Source organism: Gossypium arboreum, chromosome 9, assembly GCF_025698485.1.
Source record: "Gossypium arboreum isolate Shixiya-1 chromosome 9, ASM2569848v2, whole genome shotgun sequence".
Classification (NCBI taxonomy): domain Eukaryota; kingdom Viridiplantae; phylum Streptophyta; class Magnoliopsida; order Malvales; family Malvaceae; genus Gossypium; species Gossypium arboreum.
In genome coordinates, this window is record NC_069078.1 from 60,544,468 (window position 1) to 60,557,467 (window position 13,000).

Sequence of the window (13,000 nt, forward strand, 5' to 3'; positions counted from 1 at the left end):
ACAAAACAAAGATTTATAGAAAAGGGGAAAATCTCAAAAAAGAAAAAGAAGGGAAAAAACAACGTTAGAAAATTGAAGAAACTAACATCAGAAGAAATTTGGGAAGAGAGAAAAAAATAAAAAATAAAAACAAATAGAATCCCACAATCCCCTAATTTTAGGCATAATCTCCTACTAACCCAATCCCAACTACTCACTCTCTCATCCATTTACACAGACTTCTAAACTCATCCAAACTGTCTCAGACAACCGAGACAAAAATTAACATCCACATTCGCACGAGGATTCGAATACAAGACCTCTAACAAGTTAACTTCTTACCACTCGAACCAGTTGGCTCATTTTGATATGAGTTCACAAACAATATAACATAAGTTTACTCAGTAGGAATAAGGCTAGGATAAAAATAATAGAATTTGCCAAAAGTGAGACTTGAACCAAAGATCTCATACACACACCCAAAACACTTAGCCATTGAAGCAGATGCATATTTGTGTTAGGATTTACAGAAACATAAATAAATTATTCAGGGCGTTACAACTCTACCCCCTAAAAGAAATTTCGGCCTCAAAATTTACCTGATCCAAATAGATGAGGATACCACTGACGCATTTAGTCTTCAGGTTCCGCCACAGAACCTTTACCAACTGTGTGGACTTCCACCTCAGAACCTTAATATCTTGATCCAAAATCTGAACCTGTTCCTTTTCAAATGTCAAGTCCGTTTTAACCTCGATCTCTTCAACAGAGACAACGTGAGATGGATTAGACCAATACCACCTCAACATCAAGACGTAAAACACATCATAGATACGGTCTAACTTTGGAATTAGCTCTAACTGATAAGCAATTGGTCCTATACGCTTCAGAATCTGATACGATTCAATGAACCTAAAGTTTAACTTACCCTTATGACTGAACCACAGAACTTTCTTCCACGGATATACCTTAAAGAATACGAAATCACCCACAGTGTACTCTATATCCCTCCTTTTCAGACCCGCATAAGACTTTTGTCTATCAGAATCTGCCTTTAGATGATCCCAAATTAGTCTAACCTTATCTTCAGTCTCGAAAACCAATTCAAGACCCAAAACCCGTCGTTCACCCAACTCAGTTCAACATAGTGGAGTACGACACTTACGACCATATAGAGCCTCGTAAGGTGCCATCTAGATGCTAGACTGGAAATTATTATAAGCGAACTCAGCTAACGACAGAGAATCCTCCTAATTACCTCAGAAGTCAATCATATAGCTCCGAAGCATATCCTCCAGTATCTGAATCACTCTCTCAGATTGACCATTGGTATGAGAATGGAACGCAGTACTGAAGTCCAACCTTGAACCCAGAGCTTTATGCAGTTTCTTTTAGAATTGAGAAGTACAACGAGGATCTCTATCATAGATTATTGAAATCGAAACCCGTGTAGTCTTACAATCTTAGAAATATAGAGCTTCGCTAACTTTTACAGAGAGTAGTACGCCCAAGCCTGAATAAAATGGGAGGACTTAGTCAATCGATCCACGATGACCCATACAGAATCTTTCTTAGTGGGTGTTAAAGGTAACCTATTAACGAAGCCTATCGTCACACATTCCTATTTTCATACGAGAATTTTAACTGGTTGGAGCAAACCCGAAGGAAACTGTGCTCAGCCTTAACTTGATGGCACATTAGTCAACGAGAAACGAAATCAGTTACCTCACGTTTTAAACCTAGCCACTAATATAGTTCACGGAGATTCCGATACATTTTATTACCACTGAGATACATAGCATAAGGGCTATTATGCGCTTCCTTCAGAATTAGCTGTCTCAGATCAGAATCATTCGGTACACAAACCCGTCATCGAAAACACGAAACTCTATCCTTATTCAGTTTAAAATTATAAGTATTTCCACTCTCAACCTAAAGAAATCGTAAAACCAAAGACTCATCATTTAACTGCTTTTCTCGAATCTATCCAATTCAAGTCGGCTTAACTTACAACTCGGCTAACAGAACCCTATCATCAAACAAACTGAGACGAGCGAACATCGCCCTCAAATTAGTCATCACTCTACGAGTGAGAGCATCTGCCACCACATTGGCCTTACCAAGATGATATTCTATTGTGTAGTCATAATCCTTGAGTAGCTTAATCCATCGACATTGCCTGAGATTCAACTCCTTTTGAGTAAGGAGGTACTTGAGGCTCTTGTGATCAGTGTAAATGATACACCTCTCACCATATAGATATTACTTCCAGATCTTTAACACAAACACCACGGCAGCTAACTCGAGATCATGCATTGGATAATTCCCCTAGTGTGACTTAGGCTATCGGGATGTATAAGTCACAACCTTACCATATTGCATTAATACACATCCCAAACCGACATGTGATGCATCACTATACACCATAAACTCCTTACCAGATTTAGACTATATCAGAATAGGAGCTTGAGTCAGAACAACCTTGACCTTCTCGAAGCTTGATTGTTGCACATCAGTCTAGACAAAAAGAATATTCTTCTATAGAAGCTTAGTCAAAGGAGTTGCAATAAGTGAGAACCTCTCAATAAACCTTCAATAGTAACCCACAAGACCCAAAAAACTACGGATCTTAGAAACGTTCCTAGGTTGTTTCCAATCAAGCACAGCCTCAATCTTTCTAGGATCAACTCAAATCCATTCAGCAAAAACTACGTACCCTAGAAATGTTATTTCCTGTAATCATAATTCACATTTGCTCAACTTAGCGTTAACCCGCAAGACCCAAAAAAATGCGGATCTCAAAAAGGTTCCTAGGCTGTTTCCTATCAAGCACGGCCTCAACCTTTCTAGGATCAACTCAGACCCATTCAGTAGAAACTACGTACACTAGAAATGTTATTTCCCGTAACCAGAATTCACATTTACTCAACTTAGCGTAGAGCTACTTCTCTTGGAGTATCTGAAGCACTACATTGAGATGCTCATCATGCTCATCCTCATTCTTAGAGTATACCAGAATATCGTCGATGAAAACTATAACAAACTGATCCAAATACGGTTGAAAAACTCAATTTATTAGATTTATCAATGCAACTGGAGCATTTGTCAAACCAAAGGGCATAACTAGGAACTCATAGTGCCCGTAACGAGTCATAAAAGTCATCTCATAAATATCAGTTTCTTTAACCCTAAAATGATGATACCTAAAACGGAGATCCATTTTCGAAAATATTGAAGCCCTTCGAAACTGATCAAATAGGTCATCGATCCTTGAAAGTGGGTACTTATTATTCACAGTCAACTTATTTAATTGTCGATAGTCGATGCACATCCTCATGGTACTATCCTTTTTCTTTACAAGCAGAACTGATGCACCCCACTGAGACACACTAGAACGGGTGAAACCATGATCTAAAAGCTTGAGCGTTAAGCTCCGTAAGCTCTTTCGGTGCTATACGGTATAGAGTGATGGACATCAGAGCTATACGCAGTAGAAGCTCAATGTCGAACTCAACTTTTTGATTCAGAGGTAAACCCTGTAACTCCTCGAGAAAAACATCTAGAAATTCCCTCACTATTCTGATATCTTTGACAGAAAAGTCCCCAGAAATTAAAACACTAACATAGGCCAAATACGCCTTAAACCCTTTCCGAACCAGTTTCTCGGTCACAAGAGTGGAAATCACATTAGACAAGTAATCTCGAAGCTCACCGATCTCAACTATTTCCTTATCATCCTCAATTCTCAAAACGACCCTTTTAGTCGTGCAGTCCAAATTAACTCAGTACTTTACTCTCCAGTCCATACCTAGAATTAAGTCGAATTCCCTAAATGGTAGCTCTATCAGATTTGCAGGAAACACAGCCCTTTGTACTTATAATAGAACATTCCTATAAAGTCTATTTACCCGAACAGATTCTCTCAATGGATTAGTACAATAATCTCATCAGAAGTACACTCAACAATAATCTGACCGGAAGTACACTCAACAATAATCCTCAAGTTTTTAGAAACAATACTGACTACATAAGAATGTGTAGAACCTATGTCTATGAAAGTAATATATGGGGTATCAAAAATAAAAAATGTACTCATGATCACATCAGGAGCGTCTCTGTCCTCGCGACGTCGAATAGCATAAACCAATGCAGGTTGTTTCGCCTCAGTCTGATTAGTACCTCTGCCTGATGCTCTTTGTCCTCGACCCATACCATTACCACCCCTAACTGGTCTACAGCACCTAAGTGGCTGCTTTACTACCTTATGAGGCTGAACAAAACCCGTTCTCGTAGCTTGCATCTGATCAACAGGATATGGACACTCTCTAATTCGGTGCTCTAATGACTTACATCACAGACAAGTACCTAATCTTCTCTAACACTCGCCCAAATGGAGCCTACCACTGTCACCGCAAGGTTGAATCCCAGCAGAAACAACAGGAACTCCCACTCTAGTAGGCCGATCAGGTTTGGCCCGCTTCTTAAGCCTTTGAGTAGAACTAGAGGGCTTTGAATCCCTCTTATTCTTGCCTTTCTCTCGATTTCTATTTTAAAGCTCCACGCGCTTAACCTCTTAGGCAATCTTCGCCGTATCCACCAGAACAGTAAATTCCTATTCCCTTTACGGAGCAATCAAGACCCTCAGACTATCCTTCAAGCTGTCTTCAAAACGAACACATTTTTCATACTCGGCTGCCACCATGCTTCGAGCCTAGTGACTCAGTTTTAGAAATTTCGCTTCATGCTCAGCCACAGACTTATCACCTTGCGTGATATTTATGAACTAACGCCTACTAGTTTCCACATAACTCGCACTCATGTACTTCCCCTGAAAGGTAATCTTAAAGTTGTCCCGATTCAAACGATCTGATTGAGTACCCTCTTCAACCGATAACCACCATTGATATGCCTCTTCACGAAGTAAAAAAATTACACCCTTCAATTTCTATTCAGGAATGTGGTCGATGTCATTCATTATCTTCTCAGTGGTTTCCAACCGGTAGTCAGCCACAATAAGGTCGACTCCAGTGATGCCCTTAAATAGCTCAACTCCATTGGACCGAAGTCGTTTAGTTACCGACCTACGACCCCCAGATATAGAATGGGGTCTAGTGACCCTCTTCAAAACTCTCAACATGGCTTGGGACAGTACGTCGTCCCCAACTGAACAGCTTTGAGACCCAGTCTCAATAGCTGGTGAAATTGGTGACTCACTTGTATCCAAATTCGACATACTGCCCAAAGAAGAAGACTCAGCTGAAGTCCCCCTACGGCACCCGCTACGCCCACTAATACCATGGTTATGAGTTCCATGAACGCTCATTATTTTTTTCAAGTTTTATCTACATTACGAAATTTTATGCATCAGTTTTAGTGTTTATTAGAAAATGTCTTATGCTTTAGATATTTATCAGAAGTTTCAGAAATGTTTCAGAAGTCTCAGTTTTTAACTAAATTAGTATAGTTTCAGACAACTCAGAGTTTTCTAACTATATTATTTCTAAGTTTAGAAGTACTTACAGGATCAGCGCTGGAGATTCGGTGTACCATTTACTTTACTCGTAAGAATAAACTTGTTTGAAAATCATTTCTTTTACAAATAAAATTTTAAACCCAAAATTTACAACAAGAGTTTTTAACTTAGCTCTGATACCACCAAATGTTACACCTTAAACCCGACTTAGATGTTATGGCCGAATTTAGGAGCGTTACGAAGAAAGATTTTGAAACCGATTATACTTCATAAAATATTGTATAGTTATTAGATAAAAAGGTCCAAGTTTTACTAGACATATCCATTACTAAAACAGTTACATGTTGTCCTTCAAAGTTAACCGAATATCTCACAGTAGAAGTTTAAAAAAACGTTTAAATCAAAACCACGCTCGTGTTTTCAAAAACATTTGTTCGCGTAAAACCAAAATTTTTTTAATCATCATAGTTTGAAACTCGCAAATGCAGCCAACTAAAAATCCCAAAAGTCCGGAGAGTCCAAAAATTACAAAACTCTTTCGAAAACCAGAAATTAAGTAAAACCCGTAAATAAGGATAAGAAAAATAATAGTTTTTCGACAAGCAGTCACCGCTGAGCCTCCGTCACACCAACTCCCCTATGTCCATGGATTACCTGAACAAAACATATAAACAGATGTGAGTTTCCGTAAACTCAATGTGTAACCCAACAGATATAGTCATGCAACATACACAGAACCTTATATGCAGATAGATATAGATTTGGACCTAAGTCCTTAACAGATACAGATATCAAAATCCTACCACCATTCTCTACACACCATCTCCGACCATCCCATCACACTATGTGTGGTTAAAAACACCCACCCATCCTTACACACCATAAAGTGTCGATGCAGCACATAACAAAATAATATGCAGTCAAGCTGCTAGAAATTAGGAGAAAGGTCACCGTATAGATTACTTGCTCTACATATACAAACCCCACCCCAAATACAGATACAACATGTAGATAACAAATAACAGATAAAGAATCACATGATAAACATGTTTATATACAGATATTATACTTACTTATGCAGAACAGTCAGACATACATATCGATTTCCTATTCAGATCAAACTATCAGATTAATAGATCACATACAATGGGTTTAGTTAGCCCTTACCAATCCTACAGTAGGTCCACAGTCGATTGGAATGACCCGTACGACCCTAGGGAAAATTTTAGAATTTTGGGCCCACACGCCCAATCTGATTTAGCTTGTATGGCCCACACACGGCCACATAATTTCCATCACATGGCTGACCACATGCCCGTGTGGCGTCAGCAAACCAAATTTTTTACTTTTGTCGAACCTCATTTTCTAGTGTTTTAGGTACACACTTGGTACGATTTTGATGCGAAAGTAATTCCTAGCCCTTTTAAACCTAAAAAATAGTACCCTAAACACCGATTTAGCAACCAAAATACAATTTCAAGATAGAAATTCAACAATGCCCAAGAACTAACTACCGGCGGTAAACCCCCACTAACGCGTACTAAGCCGTTGAAGTGCAATTTTTTGCCTCACAACCTTTACCTAATAATATATTTCATTGATTAATCACCAATTAATGGCTACCATTTAACATCCCTAGCATCTCAAAAACTAAACGTTAACGACAAATGAAGTTCTACTTACCAAGTTGATTAAAGAACCCGACAATTCTAGTAGCATGATTAAACGACAGGTTCACAATCAGAATCGAAGAAGAACAAAGCAAAGATTTAAAGAGAAGGGGGGAAAAGACAATGTCAGAAAATTTGAGAAACTAATGTTAGAGGGAATTTGGGAAGAAAGAGAAAAAATTAAAAAATAAAATATAAACAAATAGAATCCCACAATCCCCCAATTTTAGGCATAATCTCATGCTAACCCAATCCCAACTACTCACTCTCTCATCCACTTACACAGACTTCCAAACCCATCCAAACTCTTTCAGAAAACCGAGACAAAAATTAACATCCATGTTCGCAGAAGGATTCAAACACAAAACCTCTAGCAAACTTTCAAACACAAGATCTCTAGCAAGCTAACTCCTTACCACTCGAACTAATAGGTTCATTCTAATACAAACAATATAACATAAGCCTACTTAGCAAGAATAAGGCTAGGATAAAAAATAATAGAATTTGCCAAAAGTGAGACTTAAACCCAAGACCTCATACACTCACCCATAGCACTTAGCCACTGAAGCAAATACATATTTATGCTAGAATTTACAGAAACGGAAATAGATTATTCAGGACGTTACAATCACATAGGTTGTTGTGCCAACATATTTTAAAAAATTAAGGTTTTAGTCAACATTTGCATTAAAAAAAACGAGTTTAGTTTTTTTGAAAGATTAATGATCAAATTTAACAAAAAAAAGAAAAATAAGAGTCAAATTGATAAAAAATAAGAACATTAAAAATTAAATCTGACATTATACTTTTTTATATTAAGATATTTTGATGATTATTTAATTAGAATCCTAAGCAAACGAGAGCAATCTGAATTGACAAAGCCCATGTCTAAAACTCCAACTTGTGGGTAGATCTAAATGAGACATTTGCTTGGGGAGAATTAGCTAGGGTTTATTAGAGAAAGGTGACATGATGTAACTTGACCTTTAGGAATATGTGTCCCTGCCTCTTCAACAAAAGGCAAAATAAACTAATCACACGTCTTCATCATCATGTGTTTATCACCCTAATCATTTTAATCACACTCTAACCTCATCAATCCAGTTGGATCGCCTAACTCCCACTTTTATATATACTTCTAAATAATAACCTTATTGTTATTATTAAATTGAGTTCAAATTTTTTATTTTCTGATTCAACTTGATTTAACTTTAGAAATTATTAGAATTTGTTGGACCATCAAACCCGTAGACAGTGAGAATTTATTAGCATTATTGATATTATCTTCTTTGGTCCTATATACATCCATATTGGACTGGACCTTGGTCAACATCTAAATTATTAATTTAGTATTTTTTTTAAAAATAGTTATAAATATTAATGTAATTTTTTAATATTTTATAAAGAGTAATTGGAGTTTGTAATCTATCCATGGACACTTCTATTCAATTCCAAACAAAAAAGGATATGGATGCTTTGGAAATTATGTATATAATTAAGGGTTGGAGGGGGCATGGAACATGTCATTATTGTTTTGGTAACAGTTTTTAAAGGAAGAATGCAAAACAGATGTTTTTGTTGTTACAATAACTAGAACATGCTTTGTTTTGATGAACTGGACATAGATATGCATGTTTCATGTTGCATATCTCATCATATTTATAATCTTCATTACTTAATCAACATCCATTCTATTCATTATTCTTAGCCTACCTAAATAGTCTTGTAATTAAGATGTTTGTAGCTTGAAAACTTTTAAACTATGTTTGTTTATTGTCGAGATATCAAGTGAGTTAAATTTGAATATCATAATATTTGAGTAATTTATAAGTCTAATCAATCTTTTCTTTTTAAATTAATGTTGAAACTTTTTATTTGAACTAATTAAAATTCAAGCTCAAACATAAATACTATAACTGAAAATTGAGAAGGGAATCAAGTTAATTTTCATTGCAAATATAATCTGATTATTCTTTTTAAATTGAGCTTGAGTCTCAATTAAATAAATTACAATACTCCTAATTTAGAATAGGCTAAAAAAAGAATAGTATATATTGATATTTGAGCTCTAAATCTAATTAATGAAAGTTAATTACATGATTTAACTAAATTAAAGTTGATGTTCAACTCAATAATTATTAGACCTGATCATGAGAAGGTTCATCTAAAAAGTGAGAGGGTTTAGGCAAAATTATAGTTCTGAAAAATGAATTTGGGCAAAAAAATAAGACCCGTTTAGAAAATAGGTTGGCCTCGAGTAAACTTTTTTTGGCTTAGGCCAAGCTCAAATTTGCAAAAAGTACCTACTACATTTTGTTGTTGTTTTCACTGTTTTGCTGTCATTTTGCTATTATATAGCTACTATTTTATTGTTATTGTTTGGATATTGTATAACTCTTGTTTTATTATTAATATTACTACTATTTTAGAGGTATTTGCTTACTAAGTTGCACCTATCATAGTGTTATTTAAGTATAAATAATTTTTTAATTTATTTTTACTTTGTTGAGAAATATTTATTTTAACGTTTTTAGTATATTTGATCTATTATATTTTTAAATTTATTTTATATAAAATAATAATATAAAATTTAATACATGCGAACTAGGTCAAACTCAGATTTTACTTTTTTATTTGAGTTAGACTTAAATAAAATTTTAAACCCATTTTTTAAAATAGACTTAAAATTTTATTTAGATCCGACCCATGATGATCTCTTAAAGACAAATTGAAGATTTTTTTTTTTAATTAAACTTCAATAATTTAGGAAGAAAACATCTGGTTTACATAAGAAGTATAATCATAAGGTATAGCATATATAGGTTTTGAAGTATAAACCTAGAGGAGGGGGATAAGTAGAGTTTCTTTACTGGGACACATTGAATGGCTGTAGTGAATTCACAAGGCACAAAGTTAAGTTGTGAAGTCAAATGAGGTCTCATTGTGGGTGACACTGCTATTATCTTCAAAACCAATGCAAAATCATAGTTTAGGTTTCATCTCAATGGCCGACCGTTGCCCTAGAATCATCATCCATCATTTCCCTTTTCATTTTATTATTTTACCAAAATGCTATAATATTGTTGTCAAAATTCTGACTCCACTTCCCTCTTCTCAATCATATCATATTTATCAAAATTATATCAATATAACACGATTAGAGCCAAATAATATTTTATATATAAATTATTAGTTTTAAATATTGTAAGTGAAAATATAGTCTTTTCATTTGAGATTTCTTTTAAAAGTTTATAAGTATAATATAATTAAAGATGTCGGAATAATAATTAAATGTAGAATCAAATAATTACGATACAAATACATTAAAAATCAAATTATTACAATACAAATAAATTATAAATAATTGGAACTAAAACTTACACAGGATATAAGAGCTCATAGTGAGTCTGGAAGTTAGATATCCGAAATTTAAGTCCTATGCCGATATTTCATTGGTTTGTGATTTGAAATGAATAATTGAAACATGTGGAAGTCGAAATGACATGATGCACGCGGATGGAAGCTTAAATAACTATTTTTTTTGCTTTACAGTTATGTCTCCAGTATTTTTTCGCACGAGTGCTTGTCTTCTATATCCAAACAATTCAATTAAAAACAAAAGGATTTTTTTTCACTGTAAACTCAACAATTCTTCCTGTAGATTTGGATATGGTTGTCACCCTTTGTTCTTCGATTGTGAAAGATAAAATAATTTTCGAGTTTGAGGGGCATTTGTGTCATCTGCAACCCTGCAATGGATTTTGATTTCTCTCTATATATGTCCATGGATTTTCAACGAAATTTAAATCATCAAGGTGGGTGGTCCTTCTTTTAAAAAAAAAGAGGTTAAATTAGCATGAATTCAACAGACAACAATGGAGATGATGAACCTGGTTGTGGGAAGCCATCTTCGTCAACTATGAAGCTTTTTGGTTTTCAAGTTGGTGCCGATGAGGAATGCCCTCCAAGTGTTCAGCGAAATGTCAGTGAGTACAGGAGATTTGAGTGCCAATTTTGTCACCGAGGGTTTGCAAATTCTCAAGCACTGGGTGGGCATCAAAATGCGCACAAAAGAGAACGACGAGCCAAACAAGGGTCGTTTTTCACCCTTCATCATCAACAGCAACAACAATTAAAACAACGGTTTCTGACTACGGGACCGGTTATCTCGCCGCATTCGGCTAGAACGAGGCGGTTGGCTTATGGCAGAGGGTCCACCAGCATGGCCTCAAGGGGTGGTCTCTCAGCAGCAGCACCATCTTTGCCAATGTTAACTCCAAGGGGTCCTTGTCCCTTTCATGCTGGTGGTGGTGGTCAGGGTCAGGGACAGGGACAGGGACCATTTCAAGTACAAAATCACGAAGTTGGCGTCAACTTAACAGCGGGTTCATCATCAGTAGCTAACGAGGTAATTGAAGAAGATAACATTGATCTCCATTTGAGGCTAGCACCATTTAATGATCGAGCCAATGGTCCCTAAGAAATTGAACAAATATGTTCTGGCTTTGAATTTTAGTCCTGTTTGGAGTATCTATCTAACATAAATATGTTCATTTTTAAAAAGAATATTTCTTTATATTTGGAGTATCTATCTAACTTATTTTTTAAAAAATAAATCTACAATATTTTGTGAAACACCCAAAAATGGTCAACACACTAAAAAAGATATAGCTGAAAACAGGGAGAAATGCAAGGTGATCCAATCAAAATCTACCAAATTTCTTAAAATTTTCAAATGTCTAATTTTAGGAAATTATGATACAAAAGGTACGAAAAATCCCACACAAAAAAGATAAGACACCATTTTTACAACTCAAAAACACAATTTTAATGACCTCAAATCAAACACAAACCTCTCTCTTTCAATCCCCATAAAAACCAATCAATTTTTTTATTTATTTTAAAATTATATCAATTAATAATTATCATGGTGAATTAAATCCAAAATAAAGGGGAAAAAAGCTCCTTTTATTTTATTTTATTATAATTATCTCTCTCTAAATCTCTGCCAAATCCACCTCTCAAAACCCTAAGATGGCAGATTTTAAGGGAGAGATGCCTGGACTCAAGGCCGCAAATCAGCCATCGCATGTTCGGAGTTCATCGGCTTCGATTGCGCCAGCCACAAATCAGCCATCGCATGTTCGGAGTTCATCGACTCCGATTCAACCGATGACAATCGACATCAACGTCGAAAAATATACTCGGAAATATTATAATTATAATAAATCTAATATGAAATTAGGCGTTGGTGATGCGGAAAGGAAGAGACAACGTCGTATGATGAAGTATAATTCTTATGCGGTTGAGAGCAGATTGATGAGTGGATTTCGTTGGATGAAGAACAAGTGTAGCGAATTAGTTCATGGCTGAAAATAATAATAATAAAAATAAAATTTGTTTCAAAATCAAAAGGATCACCATTGATGAATTTTTTAAAGGCTGCAGCGTCGTTGAAAGATGTTTACAGATAGTTGATTTGTTTTAATTTTGCAATAAAAATTGATTCGTGTTTGTATCTTTTAATTTGATATTTTATTATAAGGAGCTGTTATATGTTGATAATTTTTTGTCTAATATTTTTCCGGGACTTATTGATAGAATTTATTGTGTAATTATACCTTTTCATAATATAATTAATATCTACACACTTTTTCATAAAACGTAATTAATGTTTTTCATAATTAATTTATATTAAAAGAAGTAAATCTTTAAACTTCGTTTTTATTGATTTTAGTCACAAAAATTCAATCTTAATCATTATAATTAATGGTTTAATTTAAGATAAATCTCAAAATTATATATCAACTTTAATTTAATGTGAAATTATATACATAAATTTTAATTTGGTATAGTTATACACATATAACTCTGATTG

At 34.9% G+C, this 13,000-nt stretch overlaps 1 protein-coding gene across 1 annotated transcript; it reads left to right on the forward strand.

The window, feature by feature from the left end:
- The first annotated feature begins 10,413 nt into the window (after positions 1–10,413).
- Positions 10,414–12,687, forward strand: LOC108456287 (zinc finger protein 6-like). Its single transcript, XM_017754883.2, has one exon. The coding sequence runs from the start codon at positions 10,979–10,981 to the stop codon at positions 11,600–11,602; it is 624 nt and encodes a 207-aa protein (XP_017610372.1). The 5' UTR covers positions 10,414–10,978; the 3' UTR covers positions 11,603–12,687.
- Positions 12,688–13,000: the final 313 nt, after the last annotated feature.

What these genes read in the sequence shown, in the direction of transcription:
- LOC108456287 (XM_017754883.2), top strand. Translation starts at nt 10,979, where the DNA reads ATGAATTCAACAGACAACAATGGAGATGATGAACCTGGTTGTGGGAAG.